At 41.7% G+C, this 23,434-nt stretch overlaps 1 protein-coding gene across 3 annotated transcripts; it reads left to right on the top strand.

Moving 5' to 3' along the window:
* The first annotated feature begins 1,904 nt into the window (after positions 1-1,904).
* Positions 1,905-22,309, top strand: LOC306931951 (inositol-tetrakisphosphate 1-kinase-like). 3 transcript variants are annotated; one of them, XM_079513656.1, is made up of 9 exons: positions 1,905-2,021; positions 5,502-5,624; positions 7,347-7,464; positions 8,303-8,404; positions 8,680-8,720; positions 9,647-9,812; positions 10,684-10,751; positions 10,928-11,090; positions 22,181-22,309. In XM_079513656.1, exons 2-9 carry the CDS (start codon positions 5,574-5,576, stop codon positions 22,225-22,227), a joined length of 756 nt encoding a protein of 251 aa, XP_079369782.1. In that variant the 5' UTR covers positions 1,905-2,021; positions 5,502-5,573; the 3' UTR covers positions 22,228-22,309. The 3 variants fall into 3 exon arrangements, with proteins under 3 accessions (XP_079369782.1, XP_079369781.1, XP_079369783.1); XM_079513655.1 differs by lacking the exon at positions 22,181-22,309 and adding an exon at positions 11,324-12,167; XM_079513657.1 differs by lacking the exons at positions 8,303-8,404; positions 22,181-22,309 and adding an exon at positions 11,324-12,167.
* Positions 22,310-23,434: the final 1,125 nt, after the last annotated feature.

Consider the following 23,434-nt stretch of genomic DNA (forward strand, 5'->3'; position numbering starts at 1 on the left):
AATCATTGTGTCTATAGGGCACGGGCTGGCCTGGCCTGTGACGAGGTCATTTAGTGCAGGGGTTCACAAACATACATTTTTAGCTTGTGACCTAAAAGAGAAATTAGATATTTGCCCGGGACTTAAACTAGTGAAAATGGCAGATCTACAAGCTCACTATGTGGCGCAAAGCGACAGGTTGTTAGCTTGTAGATCGGCTATATGGGGTGTTGCAGGCGCTTGTCGCCTTTCTCTCTGCAGGCCCGGCGGCAGGAGACAACGGTGCAGCCCATTGAGTCTTTGACTAGGGGTTCAAGGTGGACCCCTCCCCGGGCCATTGTCATGATTTGTCACAACAAGAGTTGGCTTTGTCCGTGGCGTAAACGTCTTTAAACAAATACTTTTTGAAAAGTCTATGGGGAAAATGAACAGGGAATTATTTCCTGGGCCCTCGTTGGGGGCGGGGCTGCGACGCTCTATTGTCAACCTGTATTAGCTACAGTGCTACATGCATGATGAATGGCAGACACACAGATCCGTTAACTATATTATTTATAGCCTAGTGCCCTGCAAAAGCCCCGTGTCATCCCGCACAATGACATTAGCCTATTAAGACGTAACTCGATTCGAATTTGTGTGCATGTAATATTGCAATAAATACTCTAACCGACTTAAAGGACAACTTTAGTTTTTTCCAACCAAGGTTCATGTTTTAGGTTGTTATTAGACAAAGTAAAAGATGAGTGTTATTATTTTTCCATTTGCTGCTTTCTTTCGTTTTATGGATTTTAGCTGTTTTTGACAGGGGGGCGGGGGCATGTATTTTCTTTTATAAAATGCGATTTTTTTTTTTTATTATTTTCTGGCCACAAAAGATAGCAGGATCTACTGAATGTGAAGGTATCCTACTGGGGGGAAGCCACACTGTGTGTCATAGGCTCAATATCTCAGTTTGACACATTCGATAGATTTCTTGGGGTCAATAATAATAAAAAAAGAAATCGCTATAAAATGTTGTGAAAAAATACATATTTAGCCCCATGTTCGAATGCCCCCGCCCCCCTGTCAAAAACACCTAAAATCCCTAAAACGAAAGAAAGCAGCAAATGGAAAAAAATTAACACTCATTTTTTACTTTGTCTAATAATAACCTAAAACATGAACCTTGGTTAAAAAAAACTAAAGTTGTCCTTAATATTTGTATATTTGTACGTCTAAATATTCTGATGAATTGAAAATGGTGGACCCTGTTGAAAACAAGTGATGCTTAATCATGGTCATGGATCGTAGTAGCCAGTTTTTGTATTGACTTGTGCTTTCGTTTGAAATGTACCCGGCATACTGTAAAATAAAAAAATCAATCAATCAATAAATCAATCAATCAAAGGACGTACGTGCTTGTTCCTGGAGCCACCCGACGGTTTATCTATTCTTTGATGCATTTTATTTTTGGTGGCAACACTGGCAACAACACGATAACGAGATAACGACATGCCTTATACTGAACATTAATAACCAGGACTCTGGTCGACTGTAGCTGAACTTACCAGATCGTTTATTTTACTTTCTTTTTCTATTTGTGATGAACCGTATAACTATAAATGACTGACTGGGGCTTATTTGTATAAGATCCGATTCCGATTGCAGCCAATAAGGAAGTCAAGTGACTTGACTATAGTTAGACAACTTTGAACTTACCCAATTTTACCTGAACGTGAAGGCTTAGTCAGGTTTTCCCTTTAGACAGTCTGAGGTGGTCTTCACTTCACTCAGAAGATCGGATACGAGAAGATTATAGACCCCCCCCCCCCCCCCCATCTCTCTCTCTCTCTCTCTCTCTGTGTCTCTCTCCCTCTCTCTCTCTCTCTCTCTCTCTCAACCAGCAGCACACTGACTGCGCTACTGTAGGCTATCTGTAGCAGCGGGTGGTCCAAATGTCAGGTCGCAGGGTGGGCTTCTACCTCAGCGAGAGGAAACGGCGGAGGATGAACCTGGATGCCTTTGCTGAGCTCTGTGCGTAAGTTTTAAACGGGGTCTTTCTTGTGTGTTCATTTAGCTTAAAAAATAACTTTTAACACAGCCGAACAAACTAACAACAATACGGTAGGTCTTGAAGCAACATAAGGATTGTGGTTCAGTAAATTGACACTAGCCTGGGGGAAGGTCGGGCAGGAAATACAGAAGGTTTTGTCAATAAATATTGTACCAGAACCAAAGTTCTTCCTGCTCGGTCTATATCCAGAGGGACACAAGATAAAGCGTAATGAACAAATGTTTATAGATATATGTCTTTTACAAGCTAAGAGAGTGATAGCATTGACCTGGAAGAGGCCAGACAAACCAAGTATTACACAGTGGTTCAGGGAATTGTCTTTATGTTTACCTTTGGAAAAGATTACATACATTCTTAAGGACAAACAAGAAATGTTTCAGGAGGTGTGGAGCCGTCTTATAAGATATATTAAGAACAATAATTTGTCACATTTAATGGATGGAGCTGAAGAGGAGTATAGTGCTGTTGTCGTTTTTCTTTTTTGGTCATTGTTGTTTTATTTTCTTTGTATGAGTAATTGTCTTGTTTTGTGTATATTTGTATTGTCATTTGTGTGGAAAAAGGAAAATCAATAAATACATTGTTGGAAGAAAAAAATTGACACTATAGCCAATTAACTGTGAATAGACTAATTATTGAATTGTGTACATTTGTTTATTTTTCCACAGATGCCATGGGGTGGAGATGGTTGAGGTAAGATGTATTTTTATGGCTGGGCTTCCAAACACATGGGCTGATTGTGAATACTATGAACCACCATTAAAATATAATTATTTGATGAGGCTGTGATTGTATAGTGTTGTTGAACAACACTATAAAATCACAACTGAATCATTTTCTAAGTGTAAACCTATATCTAGAGTTATTTAAAAAAACAGAATAATACACACACACACACACACACACACACGCACACACACACACACGCACACGCACATGCAGACATAGTGTGTCATGTACAGCTGACCACTGTGTCAGGGCCACCTGCCTGTAGCCACCATTTCTTTCTCCTCTGCAATTGCATGCAAGAGGCGCCTGGTGGGCGGTGGCTCAACCAGTTAGAGCACTTGCTTGCCACACTTGTACTGCCAACTTGACTATGGCACAATACTTACATAATCGCAATAACTTTGCATAATCGCCATAATCGTTACCACGCTAGATCACATGTCATAGGTTTGGTATTTGCTGTGCGCCCAGCCCGCCCGCCCATTTCTTTGGACGCAGTCCAAAGAAAGACAAAAGAAGACATATAGGACAAGGCAAAGAAGACTAGACTATAGGTCAACACTGTCTGTCAGTCACAACAGAAGGGAGTAGTAGAAACTAAACGCATGAACGCACGCACGCACGCACGCACGCACGCACGCACGCACGCACGCACTCTGTTATGATTAAACTGACTTTTATCTGACTGACCCAGTACATCCATACCTGTTTTTCATTGTGCATTTTTTGGTCAAAGTTGATCCCATGCCATATATGAGCATTTCCAGACGATGCGCTAATACAATGACTGAAGGGAAATGCACGATTTCATAGTAAATGCGACCTGCAGTCGCAATAACATAGCCTACTCGTTTTAATTGTATCTGTCAAGACGTGAGAATGTATGTGCGTTTCGTTGTCCCCAAAGAATAATGAATGATGATATGAATGCATAAATAATATATTCTACTGTATCCTACAAATGAGGAACACACCATGTCATTTCAATGGCATTTGATTACAAATACGGCCGGAATGCCCACTAGGAGTTTTTATCGCCCAGAGTCGGGTTAGGCAATCAGGCTGGAATATGAAAAGTCTGACTGATCTGTCTTGATCACATGACTATAGAGATAATGTGTAACGATTTGTGTGAAAAACAGCCTAACATCGGCCTGCATGCGGAGACTAACAACTTTGGGTGGGTGGAGTTACAATGTCACTGCTATAATCTAACTGCAGACTGTATTGAGAAACCAACCCCCTTGTCCCTCCTTGATTTTTGTTGAATGACTATGAATGGGTTTTGTGAAGTGTGAACTTAAGAAGCATGTTGTACCTTGTACTTCACTCAATAAAAATATAAAATGTCCCTAGGGTGGGGGCAGCTTTGAGGAACAGAGGATTGTTCCACAACTTCAGTTAAAAAAGTGATGTATATGGTTATGGTAAAAGCACAAGTGATGTATATGGTAAAAGCAGTTATGGTAAAATCACCAGTAATGAATGGGTATGGTACCAGTGTTGTATATGTTAGTATATGGTACCAGTGTTGTATATGTTGTACAGTATATGGTACCAGTGTTGTATATGTTGTACAGTATATGGTACCAGTGTTGTATATGTTGTACAGTATATGGTACCAGTGTTGTATATGTTGTACAGTATATGGTACCAGTGTTGTGTCAGGCACACGTGGAAAGGACTCAGGATGCAGACACAAAAAGTCACTGAAAACGGGTTTTAATCCACAAACTTCAAAAACAGGCAAAAAATCTAAACAGTAGAATGCAAAGGTCAATATCCAAAGGCAGTCAGCGAGGGCAGAAGTACCGGCAAGGGCTTGGCAAAAATCGTGGTCTAGAAAAAGCAAAACAGATATCAGTAAGGCAAAGGCAAGGCTTGAATAGGGCTTGGGTGCTTGGAAAGTCACAAGACAATCTGGCAAGGATTGCAGAGAGACTGAGACTTAAATACTGTGGGCATGATTGCAGGGGATAGAATGCAGGTGGTTCAGACACACCCACACTCCCACTCAGACTGTGACAGTGTTGTATATGTTGTACAGTATATGGTACCAGTGTTGTATATGTTGTACAGTATATGGTACCAGTGTTGTATATGTTGTACAGTATATGGTACCAGTGTTGTATATGTTGTACAGTATATGGTACCAGTGTTGTATATGTTGTGCAGTATATGGTACCAGTGTTGTATATGTTGTACAGTATATGGTACCAGTGTTGTATATGTTGTACAGTATATGGTACCAGTGTTGTATATGTTGTAGCCTATATGGTACCAGTGTTGTATATGTTGTACAGTATATGGTACCAGTGTTGTATATGTTGTACAGTATATGGTACCAGTGTTGTATATGTTGTACAGTATATGGTACCAGTGTTGTATATGTTGTACAGTATATGGTACCAGTGTTGTATATGTTGTACAGTATATGGTACCAGTGTTGTATATGTTGTACAGTATATGGTACCAGTGTTGTATATGTTGTACAGTATATGGTACCAGTGTTGTATATGTTGTACAGTATATGGTACCAGTGTTGTATATGTTGTACAGTATATGGTACCAGTGTTGTATATGTTGTACAGTATATGGTACCAGTGTTGTATATGTTGTACAGTATATGGTACCAGTGTTGTATATGTTGTACAGTATATGGTACCTGCAGTGTTGTATATGGTTGGTTATGGTAAAAGAACCAGTGATGAATGGGTATGTCTTTTGTCCCGTTCTGCAGATTGACCTCAGCCAGCCCCTGGTTTCCCAGGGACCCTTCGATGTCATCGTCCACAAGCTCTCTGATGTCATAATGGAGGCGGAGCATGACAGCCAATCACAGCGGCTCCTTGCCAACTTCCAGGTTGAAACAAGACAAACAAACAAACTAGTACATTTAAAAAATAATAATAATTGGGATGGTGGGAAATTGTTGTTTCGATTTCTTTTTTAATGGTTGGTACTGGTAGTAATGTATTTGATTCTGTTTCTGAAAAGTGCTAATCACAAGTGGTTTCTTACATTTCTTGTTGTTGAGGCCAAATCTAAAAACACCTAGAACAGCTGTCTGAAAAGCGTATATTATTTATAGCCTATATGGTCTCTGTCGGGTGGCAAACTGTTACCTTTCAGGATTCAAAAGTAGCAGAACTACAAGCTCAAGCTTTCAGGCTTGTAGATCTGCTACTTTTGAGGCTTTTGTGTGATAAAGTATAGGGCATTAATTTACAAAAACAAAACACACAAACATTTTCAATATGGTGTTAAGAGGTCTCTACCCAACAGCAACGATATGTAGTTTACATAACTATAAATTTAACTCTTAACCCATTTTGTGCGGGAACCCCTTTTGGTATGCTACCCATTCAGCTGCAGCCCTCACCCCCCAAAAAGTATTTGGAGAATGCGGGCATCGATCCCGCTACTTCTCGCATGCTAAGCGAGCGCTCTACCATTTGAGCTAATTCCCCTTGTACTGTCTTTGTGCTGCAGTGTGCTCACTAAGTGCGGGGCTGGCCGAATTCCCTCCCAACCCCCCCAAAAAACAAATGAAAAAACTCCACTCTTGGGGGCTATTATTAATGTAGTAGCCAGGGAGAAGATGGGGTTAAGCGTCTTGCTCAGGGACACTTTGACACGTAGACGTTGGACCTGCTGATTACCACCCACTCAGCTACTGCTATACCCTCCCCGTAGAAAATTTGTGGACAATGCAGGAATCGATCCCACTACCTCCCGCTAGTTACTCCCATGTAGCCTTGTTGGCGCAGTAGGCAGCGCGTCAGTCTCATAATCTGAAGGTCGTGAGTTCGAGCCTCACACGGGGCAGCTTTGTTTTGTCCTCAACAGTTTAATAATTATGTAATAACAGTGTAATAACCTACTATTGTAGTAATAATACAATAATAGTGTAGTAATAGGCTACTAACTCTACTAATAATCAATTTCTACTGAAATGTATTCATGTAAAATGGAAAATAGAGAGGCCCTATTATATCAATATAAAATGCCTTAGAACGAGTATACTCGTCTTGAGTACATGTTTTCATTTGATAGAATGAGTATACTTAGCATCAAATGTTTTAATAGCTAATAATGTGAAATATAGCATTCATGACTGTCAGAGTACCCATTGTATTGATTGAATAGCGTACTTTATTTACACATTTATTAACAGTATGGCAGTATAAAACAACCCCTGCTGAAAACGATAACAAATCCCAGGGAGCTTGTTTCCATCGTGGTCCATTATACTCAATTAATCAACAACACAGGATAGATAAAACCTTTTGGATATAACCTTATACAGTACATGGGTAGCATTATGTTATGCTTTAGCTATTGAAAACTAGCAGATCTACAAGCTCATAGCGCGCCACCGAGTGGCGCGCTATGAGCTTGTAGGTCTGCTATTTTTTTTAAATCGAAGAACGACTGACATAGAAACATAGCTTTTTCAGAAAACTGTCAGGATGTAGAAGACATTTTTAGAATCTGATCTCAGGTCAAAATGAGTTAATTTAACTCATGTAACTTGACATTTTTTAATTTTAACCACTGTTTTCTGTCTCTTTATACGTTGCAGAGCTATGTGTCAGCCCATCCCAGCACTGTTCTTCTGGACCCCCTGCCTGCTATGAGCCAGCTACTAGACCGGTTTACCTCCTACCGGATTATGAGCATGCTGCAGAACTCCCTTATAGGTACAGCTGATATGCCTTCTATTGTCTGCTAGGTATGTGCATACTGCATACAAGGAATTTGTCTTGGTGGGGTTAGTGCACTGCATGGAAAGACAGCAGTATGAAATATTTACACGATAAGTTAACCCCATTTTGACCTGAGATCAGGTTCTACAAATGTCTTCTACATCCTGACAGTTTTCTGAAAAAGCTATGTTTCTATGTCAGTCGTTCTTCGATTTTTCAAAAATAGCAGACCTACAAGCTATGAGCTTGTAGATCTGCTATTTTTCAATAGCTAAAGCATGACATAATGCTATATATTATATATTTGAAGCATGGAGGAAAAAAACCCTGAATTGATTTCAAAAGAGCAAAAAAAAAGAGCATTGACTATAGCAAAAATACAACATAAGGATTTCTCCTTTACTCAATGTTTTTTTATCCAGCAATGTTAATGGATTCCATGTGAGGGGATTTATTTAGTCTTTCTCTGTCTTTACGTGTGTGTGTGTGTGTGTGTGTGTGTGTGTGTGTGTGTGTGTGTGTGTGTGTGTGTGTGTGTGTGTGTGTGTGTGTGTGTGTGTGTGTGTGTGTGTGTGCGTGCGTACGCATAATGTTGCTGTATCGGGGGTGTGTGAGGCAGGGTGTCATAAATGCGGTATCATGTGAATGTGTGGGTGGGTGGAGTTGTTAAATGATTTATTGTGGGGTGTGTTACTGTACTTTGTATACAGTACACAGTATATTTGTCCAAAACCGTTCAGGAAATGGAAGATGATATACTGGATCATTTAAATACGAGAGATCCTGCAGAAATACACAACGATGTTTTAATGGTGTTTACTGTGTATGTCAGACTGGCGTGTCTGCTGTCCACCATACCTGGAGATCAACAGTGTTGGGGACATTTCATCTATCCAGGACGCCATGGACAGCAAAGGCCTCAGCTTCCCTCTCAGTCAGTAGCACACCTTCAGATGTTTATCAGGGCAACACTCGAACTTAGTACTGTAGCTTTGCAGGTTCCACCTATTAGTGCCATTAGATGTACGTACACATATAGCATTAACGATAAGGCTTGTAATCTCACTGGCACAGCCCGCTGTTAAGTTGTATTTGAATGTATGAAGTCATTCAATAGTCTCAGTATGTTTATTCTTTTTTTAGCGCGTGCCCACTTTGTGAGATTAAGCCACACCCTCTAAGAACTATGTTCTCTTTGTCTTCTTTCAGTCTGTAAAACCAGAGTGGCCCATGGCTCCCTTTCCCACGAGGTGAGTGCTGTGCACTTCTTTCCCTTACTAAGAGCAAGGAGGAGAATATCTCTGCTGTCGGCCAGAAACAAGCCATAGATATTTTTTTTAAATCGATGCCTCATTGGCCGCTGCAGTTCATTGGAGCGGCGTGTCTCCATTGAAGGCAGGAAGTCGAGCGGTAGTGCTGAAGGCATTTGCTGAAGGCACGCTGCGTCGCTGCCCATGTGACGTCACTCATGCGACTCCTCCATGTCTCTTGCTGCCACTCAAGTGACTACTGGCCAATCACAACGTGTCTTTTCCGGGACTTCTGCAACGCACGCGGAAGCTTGACTAGCTTTTAGCGGATCTGCTATTTTCAAAAGATTTGTATAGGCCTACATTTGAAAACTTGAAATTAGACATCCTACTATAAATGCACCACGTCTCTGTATGTGTGTATGTACTGTACGTACGTTTGTAATCCATGTAACTCCAGAACCATAAGTATCAAATCTACAAGCTCAAAGCGTGTCGCTTCGCGCCGCGTTTTGAGCTTGCGGATGATCTGCTACTTTTTTATTTTTTCAATTTACGTTTTATTGAATTTGAATCGAACATACATGTAAACGAAACGACTGACAATTGACAATACATACAACCCAAAACAAAACAAGACAAGACAATATACGTACAATACACACAAGGGGAGATATCTGCCGCTCTTCTCTATTGATGATCATAATACAAGTACCTCAAACAGGTGCATATACAGGTTAAACAGGTTTAACTGAATTTATACAAAATCAGGTCTTATGGTAGAAACATGAGTATAATCCATCTAGATCTGCTACCTTTGATGCTTTTGTGTGACGCCATCGATAATTCTGCCCGACAGCAACACAACTTCTTTTCAATGAATGTATTGAAGGTGTTTTCTTTGCCGTCACTGTGCCGTGCTGTAGATGTGTCTGATCTTCGGTGCAGGGAGCCTGGACGACGTGCGGCCGCCCTGTGTGCTGCAGAGCTTCGTCAACCACGGCGCCGTGCTCCACAAGGTGTTTGTGGTGGGAGACAAACACTACTGTGTGGACAGACCCTCGCTGAAGAACTTCCCCCCTGGACCCTGTGGTCAGTCCACCCACGTCTAAGCAGACACATGACTTATTTTTCTTATTTTCTTTCCTTTCCTCCTCCCCCCCTAAGGCATGTTCACACTGCAAATGGGAAGCTGTCACCTCTTTACATGAGCCCATTACTTGCTTTAAATTGATTGATCAAACGATAAGCCCTGGTTAATACGACATCCCCGCTATTTGTTTTATGTGTCTAAATCGCCGTATTTTAATAATTAAAAAGAAACTCCGTCTCTACCACGGAGCAGGGGGAGAGAGCTTCATCTTATGATGTCGAAACCGGAAATCGACACATTCGCTGGGCTGCTAGGGCTTCTGGGAAATTGAGTCCAATGCAAGTGAACGGGGGTTTTGTCTGACTACAATCGCCTCACACCACCCGCCATGTTGCGTAGTAAGATGGCGATTGGTGCGATGGAATGTAAACACACGGTGCAAGCTATCTTCGGCGGATTTTCGCCGATCAAAAGCCCAGATACTTCAGCGTATGATCTAAAGGTAATAAAACAATCTCGGCAGCGTAGAATATTTGATTAAAATGCTGGTAAATCGTATTATGGAGTCAAACCTGAGGCCAATTAGTTCTCAAACTATTTCGTCATTCAAAATTATTCAACACTTTTCAAACACCTTCAAGTTTTTCAGAAATAGCAGATGTGCAAGCTCGCTGCGTGGCACAAAGTGACGCGGTGTGAGCTTTTACACCTGCTGTTTTTGAATAGCCAACGCAGGAACGCAGAAAATCGAAAATGGCACAGATGCTTTCCCAGTTTGAATGGGTAAAACAAGAAATTAGAAATGACCGGTTAAAATGAGATTTGGCGGACGTTGCCACATGTTTCATTTTCTGCATCTTATGTTTCCAGACAGGATGACTATCTTCTTCAACAGCCATGAAGTGTCTAAGCCAGAGTCCAGCTCTCACCTCAACGCAGTCAGTATAGCATCAACCTGCAGTGTCATCTAACTCTAACCACATATAGTCGAGTCTGTAACATGCTACGTGCAACTATCAGTAGTAATGACCCAAACGGTTCCCAAACGTTTTAGCTCGAGACCCATGACATTTTTAATTCATGAAAAAACAGTCTGTCCTCCTCTCCTCCGCAGCTGGATGAGCGCATGCCCTGCCTGCCTCCTCCTAGCTCCGAAGCCGTGGCTGCTCTGGTCGGAGAGCTGCGGGCGCAGCTGGGCATGGCTCTGTTTGGAGTGGACATCATCGTCAACATCCACACGCACACCCTCACCATCATCGATATCAACTTCTTCCCAGGTAGGCACACACACCACCATCAACACAACACAACGTCACCATGCTGCAATGGACCACTCCTTCACTCTGTCTCCCACATACGCACGCACGCACGCACGCACGCACGTACGCACGCACGCACGCACGCACGCACGCACGCACGCACGCACGCACGCACGCACGCACGCACACACACACACACACACACACACACACACACACACACACTGACTACCTCTGTGCTCTCTCTTTAGGTTATGAGGGAGTCCCTCAGTTCTTCTCATCTCTGCTCGGTCACATTGAGTCGGTGCTGGACAGACAGACTGCTGATGGGCTCCAGGCAGCAACATGCTCTGAATAACATACATACTTTGAATACTACATTATTTTGCCATCATATCTATTGTTAAGTAACTTTGACACTCTCATGGCCAGCTGTCATTGTCAAGTCTTCACGCCGAAGTGCTCGGACACTACATTATGTGAAAAATGCGGTTGACGCGCACATTCTTCCTAGCCCCGCCCCCCAGCGTATCAGGTACGCTCATTCTTGTGCTTACAGAGGGTGTACAACTTATTTAAAACATTTGGTTTTAGTATACTGCGTTTATAGCGTATACTGGTAGACTACACCAGGGGTTCTCAACTCGTGGGTCGCGCCCCCCAGGGGGTTGCCAAATTATTTTGGGGGGTCCCCAAATTATTTAAAAAAAAATATATATATATATATATATTTTTGCAACTGAATGGCTGGGAAATGGTAATTAAGATTTTACATATAATACACATAGTACATGCTTAAACTGAACGGAAGTAAGCCTCCCCCCACTCACTCACACACACACACTTCTGTTTGCTGCTGAATCAGCAGAAAACTTATTTTTATGCAGAACCCATTCTGGACGGAAACCCCTTTTGGTGTTTTAAGCATTAGCCTATTTAAAACTTTAACTATTGAAAAAATAGCAGATAGCAGGAGTGAGTATATGGTGGAAACTAAAGCCAATAAAAAAGCTTTTACACACACACACACACACACACACACACACACACACACACACACACACACACACACACACACACACACACACACACACACATAGCCCAACTGTCACTGTTTGTTGTTAGTTGTATATTAAATTATTAAAATCTTTATTCATACAAGATATATTAGTGAACGAAAACCTGAACCTGTGAACCATGAATTAAATAGCTAATAAATAGCTCACATGTCATTGGAATGAGTTTGGATGCGCACAGCCCGTGACAGCCGCACATTTGCGGCTGTCACGGGCACAATAATAGACTCCCCTTCTTTGCTCTCCTAATGTAAATCCAAATAATCAAAGCCTGCTCGCTGCTTGTCAGAAATGAAAGTTTTTACAAATAAAATGTAAAGATATACATATTTTTGTGAACGGAAATGGCGAACAGAACAGATGACAGCTTCCCTTTCTCTGCCTTTTCTCGGCACATAGCATCCGGAGATTGTGGAATAGTTGTCTGGCTACGCGAGCCCATAGGCACTGTCAGACACAGAGCTTTGCATAGCTGTCATTCTGGGGACTAGAAACAACACTCAGCAGCAGATTTTGCAGGCAGATTATTGTGCCTTTTATTATGAAAATACTGAACCACTTATAAACCCTATTGTATTGTGGGTTCTATACTAGGGTCTTTTCAGATATATTTATTAATGTGGGGAAAGCTTTCGTTGTAGGAAACTTAAATTAACTATCATACAGGAGTATTCCAAACCTTTCTCTTGTGTGTATTATTTCAGAAAAGGGAAGTTTGATAGGGGTGTGCCGCCATTTATTTTGTTCCCCCTTTTTGGCCCATTGTTTTTGTTTAGTCAGGGAGTTCAGCCTTGTCATTTTTGTTTGTCGTAGTTTTAGTCTTATATCCACACAAAAGTATCAAAAATAGCAGACTTATATTTTTATATTTTTGAATTTGAATCCTGAAAAGTAACAGTTTTGAGAGGTTTCCACCCGTCAGAGTTTACTGGAGGCTAGGGTTCAAAGGGCCGCCATTTCAAATGGCCAAACCATTTTCACAACTTTTCAGCATTTTGACCTTTGACATTTTCGAGAGAGAGAGAGAGAGAAAGGTGAGAGTTGTTCAGTACATTTTATGTTTATTGATGAACAGGTAGCATAGAAGATTACAGCAGGCACAAAATACAGCACTCATGGTTGGCCAAGAATATTACAAATGATGTGTTGTTTTTGTTTACCTTTTACCCTTTTGTTCCTGTTTGGTTTTAATGTCCCCGTAGCCCACTAGTCCCCTGACGGCTAATACTCCTTCTTGCTGGTTTGGTTAAGATACATTTTGTTGATACATTTTATACCTCTATAGAAAAACAAATTACAAGTACATTCATTCTTCAGTTAATCTCAAGTGAACAAACATTCTATATTTTTTGGAAAATAACACGATGATGACCTACTGATTGTGTGTGTGTGTGTGTGTGTGTGTGTGTGTGTGTGTGTGTGTGTGTGTGCGTGTGTGTGCGTGTACTGTGTATGCGTGCATGCGTGCGCACTACGTGTGTGTCTGTGTGCGTGTGCCTGCGTGTTTGTCACTGGCCAGCGTTCCAACACTCAACTAGTGTTGTAAATAAGTATTTGTATAGAAGAAAAAAAACAAGATTATTTACTATTTAATGGATTTTGATTACATATTAAAATGCACGAATAAATCCATTGTAATGCATTGGGCTGGTTATTGCATACTACCATATGGTTATTTATGTGTAGTCTTATTGCAGTTTACTGAGCCTCCCATGGCATAACCCTGTTTATCTCTGGCACCTGTGACCAATTCTAACTACTGACCACTCGGGGGCACTGCTTTCTTTTTCTTGGCTTATACACACACACACACACACACACACAATGATCTGAAAATGTACATAAACCAACAACAACAACAGCCATGACAATGGTGACATAAACATGGTCATTAGGATAATTATAAATAATTATTACCAAACGACAGGAAATGGCTTTAAGTGTTTCCCTCATCCTTCTAGTAGTCCTCCTTGGCTTTGTTAAGATAAGAGTGCAAAACAGGCTGAAGATCTGAGGTGACACTTTCACACCTGTGGCAAACTATTGTTACATACTGTTACAACAGTGGTTCCCAAAGTTGGGTCCGGGGACCCCTGGGGGTCCTTGAGGGAGTTCCAGGGGGTCCCCAGCTAAATGATTGTTAGGCACCAAATGGACTGTGGGTCTGTTACCATCTGTAACTCAGTTTGTACACTCAGAATTACATTAACATTGATTTTACAATATAAATTGGGTGTCCCAGAGATAGAAATGCCATTAAATGGGGGTCCGTAGACTAATGCATGTCAAACTGGGGGTCCTTGAAATTAAACCGGTTGAGAATCACTGATAGAGCCGTGAAAATCTTCTCTTATGAGAGGTCCTGGCATATATTTTTCAAATGGGTGGTCCACGGGTTAATTAGTGTCTGTCAATTTGGGGGTCCTTGACAGTTTGGGAACCACTGTTACAAAACCCGGAAGAATCACTTTTTTACCCATTACGCATTGTGGGGAAGGCTTTCGCTGACAATAGTCGATCGACAAGCTCACAATGTGGCATTGCCAGCCACATTGTCAACGCACACAATAACACTAAACTGGAAATACACTAGTACAGGGCCCTGAGGGCCTCCGCTCACCCATATCAACACATAGTGGTTGAATGCTTTGACCAGAGTTCCCCAGGGTCTAAGTTCAGGTTCAAGGTCTGCTAGTGTTTTCCCTATATACCTACACCAAACCTCTTGGCCAAAATTGGCCAATCTACAAGCGACACGTTGTGAGCTTGTACATCGACTATTTGCGATGAACATTCGCCCCCTACACTTGATAGGGTTCAAGTGGTTAATTTGACTTGAATTAAGAGTCCACGCCGCCGGCTAAATTCCACTGCATTTAGTTGTCACCTCAGTTCTTCACAAACAGTCTGGTTTAACAGTTCTTCACAAACAGTCTGGTTTAACAGTTCTTCACAAACAGTCTGGTTTAACAGTGTGTGAGCCAGTTAAAAACTATCCTCCATCTATTCTATGGTTACACAATTGAAGAGAAAAGAGTGGGCGTTTTTTTTTCTTCTTTTGTTTTCTTTTTTTTCCAGTGTAAAAATCATCAACAATACGTTGCTAAATATTAAGAACTGCAGGAAAACAGAGAGTACACACAGTTCCCACATTATTGCACAAAATACTTATTGGAAATACACAATGTATAGCACTAAAAACTACATTCTATACATTTTTAAGGACTACTGTGTTCATTGTGAACTTTCACTTGAGTTTAAGAATGCTGTAGTAGTAGAATTCGTTCTAAAATGAATACTGTAGTACAGTGGTTCCCAAAGTGGGGTCCGGGTACCACTAGGGGTCCTCGAGGGAGTTCCAGGGGGTCCCCAGCTAAATGATAGTTAGGAACCAAATGGACCCTTATGGGTCTGTAACTCAGAGAGTGTACAAATGGAACCAAATGCACCATTATGCAGGGTCTGTAACTCAGAGTGTACAAATGGACCAAATGGACCCTAACAGGGTCCATTTGGTTCCATTTGTACACTCTCAGAGTTAAATTAACTTTGATTTTGGCATTCACTTCTAGTCATTTTTACTAGTTGACTAGTTGCCTAGTTTACTAGTCGACTAGTCGACTAGTTGTTTAACTACCTATTATGTAAAAAATAAAATAAATTAAAAAAATAAACCTTTTTTTTTTGGAAATAAATATTTGTACATTGAAAAACTGTGTCTACCTGATCTTGAGGCCTACAAAATCGGGGGAAAAAACTTTTTCTTATCAACTAGTCAACTAGTACCAACAAGGTCGACTAGTGGATTTACTAGTCGACTAGTAAACTAGTCGACTAGTTGCTTAATGCCCTAGGTCCCAGAGATATAAATGACATTAAATAGGGGACCGTAGCCTAATTCAGGTCAAACCCGGGGGCCCGTGAAATGAAAATGGTTGAAAATCACTGCTAGAGCCGCAAAAACCTTCTCTTGTGGGGGTCCTTGGCATATATTTTCAAATGGGGGTCCGCGGGCTAATTAGTGTCAATTTGGGGGTCCTTGACATGAAAATGTTTGGGAACCACTGCTGTAGTCGTCATATTGGAAATCACCGTTCTAAAATCAATACTGTAGTCGTCATATTGGAAATCACCGTTCTAAAATCAATACTGGAGTCGTCATATTGGTAATCACCGTTCTAAAATCAATACTGTAGCCGTCATATTGGTAATCACCGTTCTAAAATAAATACTGTAGCCGTCATATTGGTAATCACCGTTCTAAAATAAATACTGTAGTCGTCATATTGGTAATCACCGTTCTAAAATAAATACTGTAGTCGTCATATTGGTAATCACCGTTCTAAAATCAATACTGTAGCCGTCATATTGGTAATCACCGTTATAAAATCAATACTGTAGTCGTCATATTGGTAATCACCGTTCTAAAATAAATACTGTAGCCGTCATATTGGTAATCACCGTTCTAAAATAAATACTGTAGCCGTCATATTGGTAATCACCGTTCTAAAATCAATACTGTAGTCGTCATATTGGTAATCACCGTTCTAAAATCAATACTGTAGTCGTCATATTGGTAATCGCTGTTCTAAAATCAATACTGTAGTCATCATATTGGAAATCACCGTTCTAAAATAAATACTGTAGTCGTCATATTGGAAATCACCGTTCTAAAATCAATACTGTAGTCGTCATATTGGAAATCACTGTTCTAAAATCAATACTGTAGTCGTCATATTGGAAATCACCGTTCTAAAATAAATACTGTAGTCGTCATATTGGAAATCACCGTTCTAAAATCAATACTGTAGTCGTCATATTGGAAATCACTGTTCTAAAATCAATACTGTAGTCGTCATATTGGTAATCACTGTTCTAAAATCAATACTGTAGTCGTCATATTGGAAATCACCGTTCTAAAATCAATACTGTAGTCGTCATATTGGTAATCACCGTTCTAAAATCAATACTGTAGTCGTCATATTGGTAATCACCGTTCTAAAATCAATACTGTAGTCGTCATATTGGTAATCGCTGTTCTAAAATCAATACTGTAGTCATCATATTGGAAATCACCGTTCTAAAATCAATACTGTAGTCGTCATATTGGTAATCACCGTTCTAAAATCAATACTGTAGTCGTCATATTGGTAATCGCTGTTCTAAAATCAATACTGTAGTCGTCATATTGGTAATCGCTGTTCTAAAATCAATACTGTAGTCGTCATATTGGTAATCGCTGTTCTAAAATCAATACTGTAGTCGTCATATTGGTAATCACTGTTCTAAAATCAATACTGTAGTCGTCATATTGGAAATCACTGTTCTAAAATCAATACTGTAGTCGTCATATTGGTAATCACCGTTCTAAAATAAATACTGTAGTCGTCATATTGGTAATCACCGTTCTAAAATGACAACTCTGGTCAAAGTGCTGAATGCTTCGCGTCCCTATTGGTTCATGTGTGACCAAATTTATACCATACAAAAGTAGGCTACTTTGCAGTGACACCTCTTTTGCACACAATACAACCTCTATTAACCACAGCAAAGAAAAGGTCCACTTTGGGAGAAGCTTTCAAACCAATCCAAAGTAAATCCTAATTTACAGTATGCTGTTGTATGAAAATAGCAGCAGGTAACACTGTTGTACAACAAAGTATCAATTAGGCTTGAATTTAATTACATATATTATGGCTGAAGGAGCATAATACAGATTCACAGCTCTGAAGTAATGGAATTTGAGGACTATCAGTCCAGAATGTGTGAGTGTGTGTGTGTATGGCTTATCCTCTGCGAAGCTCCCTCAACTCTGCAGCAACTCTGCGCAGCTCTGCTTCGATCTCCAGTAGTTCCTACAGAACACACACACACACACACACACACACACACACACACACACACACACACACACACACACACACACACACACACACACACACACAGGTTAGTATTACTATACTTGTGAGGGCGTCCGTCAACATTAAAAGACAGTGATTTTATGAATGCTATTTTTATTGCCACTCATTGCCATAAGCCTAAAGCTGAAGAATAGCATACATGCAAGCACACAACTCGTCACGCTCAAACTCTAAATGTCTAATTCTAAACCTAATCCCAATCTGCATCTTTTCCTCATAAACCTTCCTGTAAACCTCTCTAAAAATCATAAAACAACCATTTCACAACGTCTATTTGTCAAATTCTACTATACTGGTATAGTTTGGTATACATAGTAATACACACACACACACACACAGTATACACACACACACGCGCGCGCACACACACAGTATACACACACACACGCGCGCGCACACACACGCACACGCCTACAGTAGGTCAGCCATCTTGATCAACGTACCTCCCCTTCATCTTCCTCTCGGTCCTCATCAGCGTCCTGGTCCTCCCCTCCGTCCTCCCTGACATATTCGTCCTCCTCGTCATCCTCCTGGTCCTCATCGTCTCCTCTGTACCTCTCCTTCTCAAACTGACGCGTGGCCTCGTCACTCGCCTTCTCCATCACTCTCTTCTGCGGGGGCTCCTTCAGGTCCGCCACCTCCTTCACCTATGGATTAAAGCAGTGCTTTTCAACCCGTGTTTTCACATCAAGGTCCATTATTTATTCGGCATTTGAGCGGCGTGGGCCCAAACACATGAACGCGCTGGTCCGTTGACTATCATTGTGCACGTTCACGATGACACGTGAACGCTGAATTCCTGCAATGATAGTCAACGGGAGCGCGTTCATGTGTTTGGGGCAAATCCATCCCAGAATGCACTCTGTTCCTACCCGGAAGGAGGAGTGAAATCGCCTCATGCGCTTTTGAGCAACTTAATGCAAGTGGATGGAGGAGAACTCGGGTGCCGTCTCTATTCATATATACTCTAAGCCTATGTCCCATCCAGAGCTTTATGGTCTGCGAGTCTACGACCAGCAAGAGAAGCAGGGGTGACCGTGCTTTTGCGGCTGCGGGCTGCGGGCCCCTGCAGGCTCTGGAACTCACTGCCCTTTACCATTAGATCTGCCCAGTCGATCAGAGTTTTTAAATCCCTACTTAAAGGGACACGTTAATGACGTTTAGAAGCTTTAGAACACTTTCCTGGGGGTCTTTATGTTTGTAATATGTGGTTTTAGATATTTTAGATTGTAGTAGTGAGCCCGGTGTCTCTGATGTCATGGACACTGGGCTCACTTCCTTCCTGGACTACATGTCTCAGTAAGACAGCCCTCCCCCTATCCACAAGGAGGAGCAGTGCACCAAAGAATTATGGGAATTGTCAAGGCAAGTTTTCCCGAGATTCCTTGCGAAGAATAGCAGAAGCAAAGCGGAAGCTTCCGGAAGGGGATGTTGCCAATCAGAGGCAATGTAAACTTTTGTTTTCTCATGCCAATAAAGCTCCCCTGGATGGATATTTTTAAGTCCCGGAAAAGACGCGCTGTGATTGGCCAGTAGTCACTTGAGTGGCAGCGAGATCACGTGGAGGAGTCGCATGAGTGACGTGACTTGGGCAGCGACGCAGTGTGCCTTCAGCACTTCCGCTTGACTTCCTGCCTTCAATGGAGACACATCGCTCCAATGAACTGCAGCGGCCAGTGAGGCATCTGTTTTTTTAATATCTATGTACTCACCTCCTTCACCGCCTTGGTCGACGCCTCCTTCTCCGTCTTCCCCTCTGACTTCTCCTCTGCTCTCTCTCCCTCCCCCCTTGTGGCGTCGGCTCCGCCATTCTCCTTCCTCTTCACCTCCACCTCCTGCGTCTCCTCCTCCTCCTCCCGGACACGTTTCATCTTCCCCAGCAGCTCCTCCAGCTCCTCCTGCTTCTCCGTGCGCTCCTTCTCCCTCTCCTCCCCCGCCAGCTGTGTCAGCTCGTGCTCCACCTTCGGTGAAAACAAGCCCAAAGGTGAAAACAAGTGGAAAGTCCATGTGAAAACCAGCCCAAAGAGGCGACGAGGCCATCATGTATAGCGACTATGAGAACTTTAAGCATATTATGCACTGCAGTACATTGGCTATTTGAAAATATAGCTCACAACATGTCGCATTGTAGATCTGCTATTTTCAAAAGAATCTTGTGGAGAAAGAACAGTTTAACAACACGAACATTTTAACAACACAAATTTGGTACGGGGGTCCCAGACTCCCTGGCACAAAATATTTTCTGATGGGGGTCCGCAGACAAAAATGTATTAATTGGGGGGGGGGGGGGTCCTTGACATGAAAATGTGTGAGAATCAATGATTTAAACATTTAGGAATAGAAAGCCAGCCCAAATAAGCAACTACACTTTAAACAAAAATCACAACCGTGGGAAGTGAGGGGCGCTCTTATCATCATACGTCATCTCATTCTCAACCAATGGCACATCGCCCACCCAATCACGCCGGCCAATCACAATTTGCGTCCTCACTTTCGTCTTCAATGTTTGTGTTTACACACCTTTGTCTTCAATGTTTGTGTTTAAACAATGTTTGTGTTTACACACTTTTGTCTTCAATGTTTGTGTTTACACACCTTTGTCTTCAATGTTTGTGTTCAAACAATGTTTGTGTTTACACACACTTTTGTCTTCAATGTTTGTGTTTACACAATGTTTGTGTTTACACACCTTTGTCTTCAATGTTTGTGTTTACACACCTTTGTCTTCAATGTTTGCGTTTACACAATGTTTGTGTTTACACACTTTTGTCTTCAATGTTTGTGCACAAACACTCAAAGCTGGACATAGGAGAGGCTTGCGCCCCTCAAAAACAAGCCCAAAGGCGCTTACAATAAGCAGACTTGGCAACACTGTCCACTGTATATAACTGCTTACTATTGCTCTTTTTGTTAATGTTTCATGTTGTATTTATTCCCTATATACATTACGATAGAATAGGTTTGATACTCATTTAATATGCATAGTCTGGTGTATGTGTTGTTATGTATGTCTTGTTTTGTTTGTCATGTCTATAAAAAAAACCTAATAAAATATAATAAAATAAAATAAAACACTGTCCACCTTCTCCTTCTCCTCCTCCAGCTCCGTCTCACTCCTCTTCCTCTCCTCCTCGCTCCTCTGCTGCTTCATGTCTGGGTCCTCCTCTGCCTAGAGAGATGCACGGGACAATGACCGCTTATCGCCTTAGAGCAGTGCTTTTCAACTGTTTTCATGTCAAGGTCCATTATTTATTGTGCACTGAGCCACGGACCACCATTAGACCCAAGACTTCGAATATTTTTTGTCGTTGGGTAAGATTTTGTCCACATTTCCATGTTCCACATGTTGATGTTGGTACCATAGCAGAGATAATGGGCAAACGCTTATCAAAATAAAAAATCTTCTACATTTTCTAATTCCAATTTTCTTGTAAATGATGTATGCGGATGTTTAACAATAATGTAACTCTTGAGAGCGTTCCCATATCCACTCTCCCATATCCATTAAGACCTGAGGCCGATTCTACAAATGCCTTCTAAATCAGTAGTTCTCACACTTTCGAGATTTTTAAAAAACTGTTCAACATATGTACAAGCTCGCACTGCGGCACTAAGTGATGCGCTGTGAGCTTGCTATTTTTGAGTAGCCAACGCAAAAATCAAAATGTACACATTTCCTGACATTAATGGGTTAATATATATATGATGAAATCATCCGTCATACATTGGACCTGAGTTGACACTGTAGGTGCAGGCTACTGTACTTGGACTGCTTTTTAAAAATGTCCTACTACACCAAATCTCTTCACCGAAAATAGCAGATCTACAACATCACATTAGCTTGTAGATCTATGCTATTTTTCTCCCTGCTCTTAATGGTTAATGATGGTTGTATAATTGTGCAGAGCAGGGGGAAAAAGATAAAATATGCACACTCATATTCTCACTCTACAATAATATTCGCTCAATCTATTCGGGAGTTATCTGTCAGTACAGTAATTGTGACATTAAATACTCATTATGATCTCATCCCTACCTCCATCTTCTCTCCACCCTCCACCTCCTCCTTGTCCTCCCTGCCGTGACCTCCTCCTCCTCCCCCTGGCTGGAGGTGCCTCTCCCTGGTGGCCTCGAGGCGCTTCCTCTTCAGCTCCTTGAGGAGCTCCTCCAGCTCCTTGTCGTTGCTCTCCTCCTCCGGCCTCCACCTCCCGTTCTGCCTGGCCTCCTCCTCCTCCGCCAGGAGCTCCGCCAGCTCCCTGGCTCTCTCCTTCCCCTCCTCCTCGTCAAGGCGCCTCCACCTCTTCTCCACCTCCAGCTCGCCTGCTTCGCCCGCGTCTTTCTTCACCTCCTGCTGCTGTGAATAAAGGAATGAATGAATGAATAAAGGAATGAATCTTTATTTTCGTGTCTTGCCGTAAAGACCCATCCATTACGGGAGTTTAAGACACCAAAAACATAATTTAACAAATTCACATTCACTTCCCACACAGAAACTACATAAGAAGATATTTGGTTAAAACATGAACAAAACAAATGAAAATACATCACATACAATATTTTTTCTTTGTCCGTATATGTCCCAAGCTTTCTCTAAATATTCTGCAAGTGTGAATATATTATGTTCAAAGATCCATGTGAGTCGCGCTGCGTCGCTTAACCACATCAGATCTATGTTTTTACACCTGTTAAATAACTTTTGACGTATAGCTCATGATACAACGGGCAATAGAAAACAAAATGGAACTCATTCTCAATGTTGTTTATATCACAGTAAGTGCAAATCCGTTGTTCTTCTATAACTGCTCTATACCTGTGTGCCTTCCTCCTTATCGTCGCCAGTCTTCACCTCCTGCTGTTGTGTGTCTTCCTCCTTATGGTCGCCAGTCTTCACCTCCTGCTGCTGTGTGTCTTCCTCTTTATCGTCGCCAGTCTTCACCTCCTGCTGCTGTGTGTCTTCCTCTTTATCGTCGCCAGTCTTCACCTCCTGCTGCTGTGTGTCTTCCTCCTTATTGTCGCTTGTCTTGGTTTCGGTCTCTCTCTCCTCCTCGTTCACCTCCTCATCGTTTTGCCGCTCGTCTGCGGTGTTGTATTCATACCTCGCACTCTCTCTTTCTCTCTCTGGAAGATTCACAGATTTATTATCCTATATAACATTATATTGTATCGTTGCTGTCGGGCAGAAACCGCTTATCCCCATATATTTCTTCGTTAATTAACAGCCTATTTGATCATACTGCAGCTGTGTCACACAAAGCACCAAAAGTAGCAGATCTGCAAGCTTGACACGTGGCACAAAGCAACAGGTTTCGAGCTTGTAGATCTGCTGCAATTTTCTTTTATCCTGAAAAGTAACAGCTTTGGACAT

This window comes from Electrona antarctica (assembly GCF_951216825.1).
Source record: "Electrona antarctica genome assembly, chromosome: 11".
NCBI lineage: Eukaryota > Metazoa > Chordata > Actinopteri > Myctophiformes > Myctophidae > Electrona > Electrona antarctica.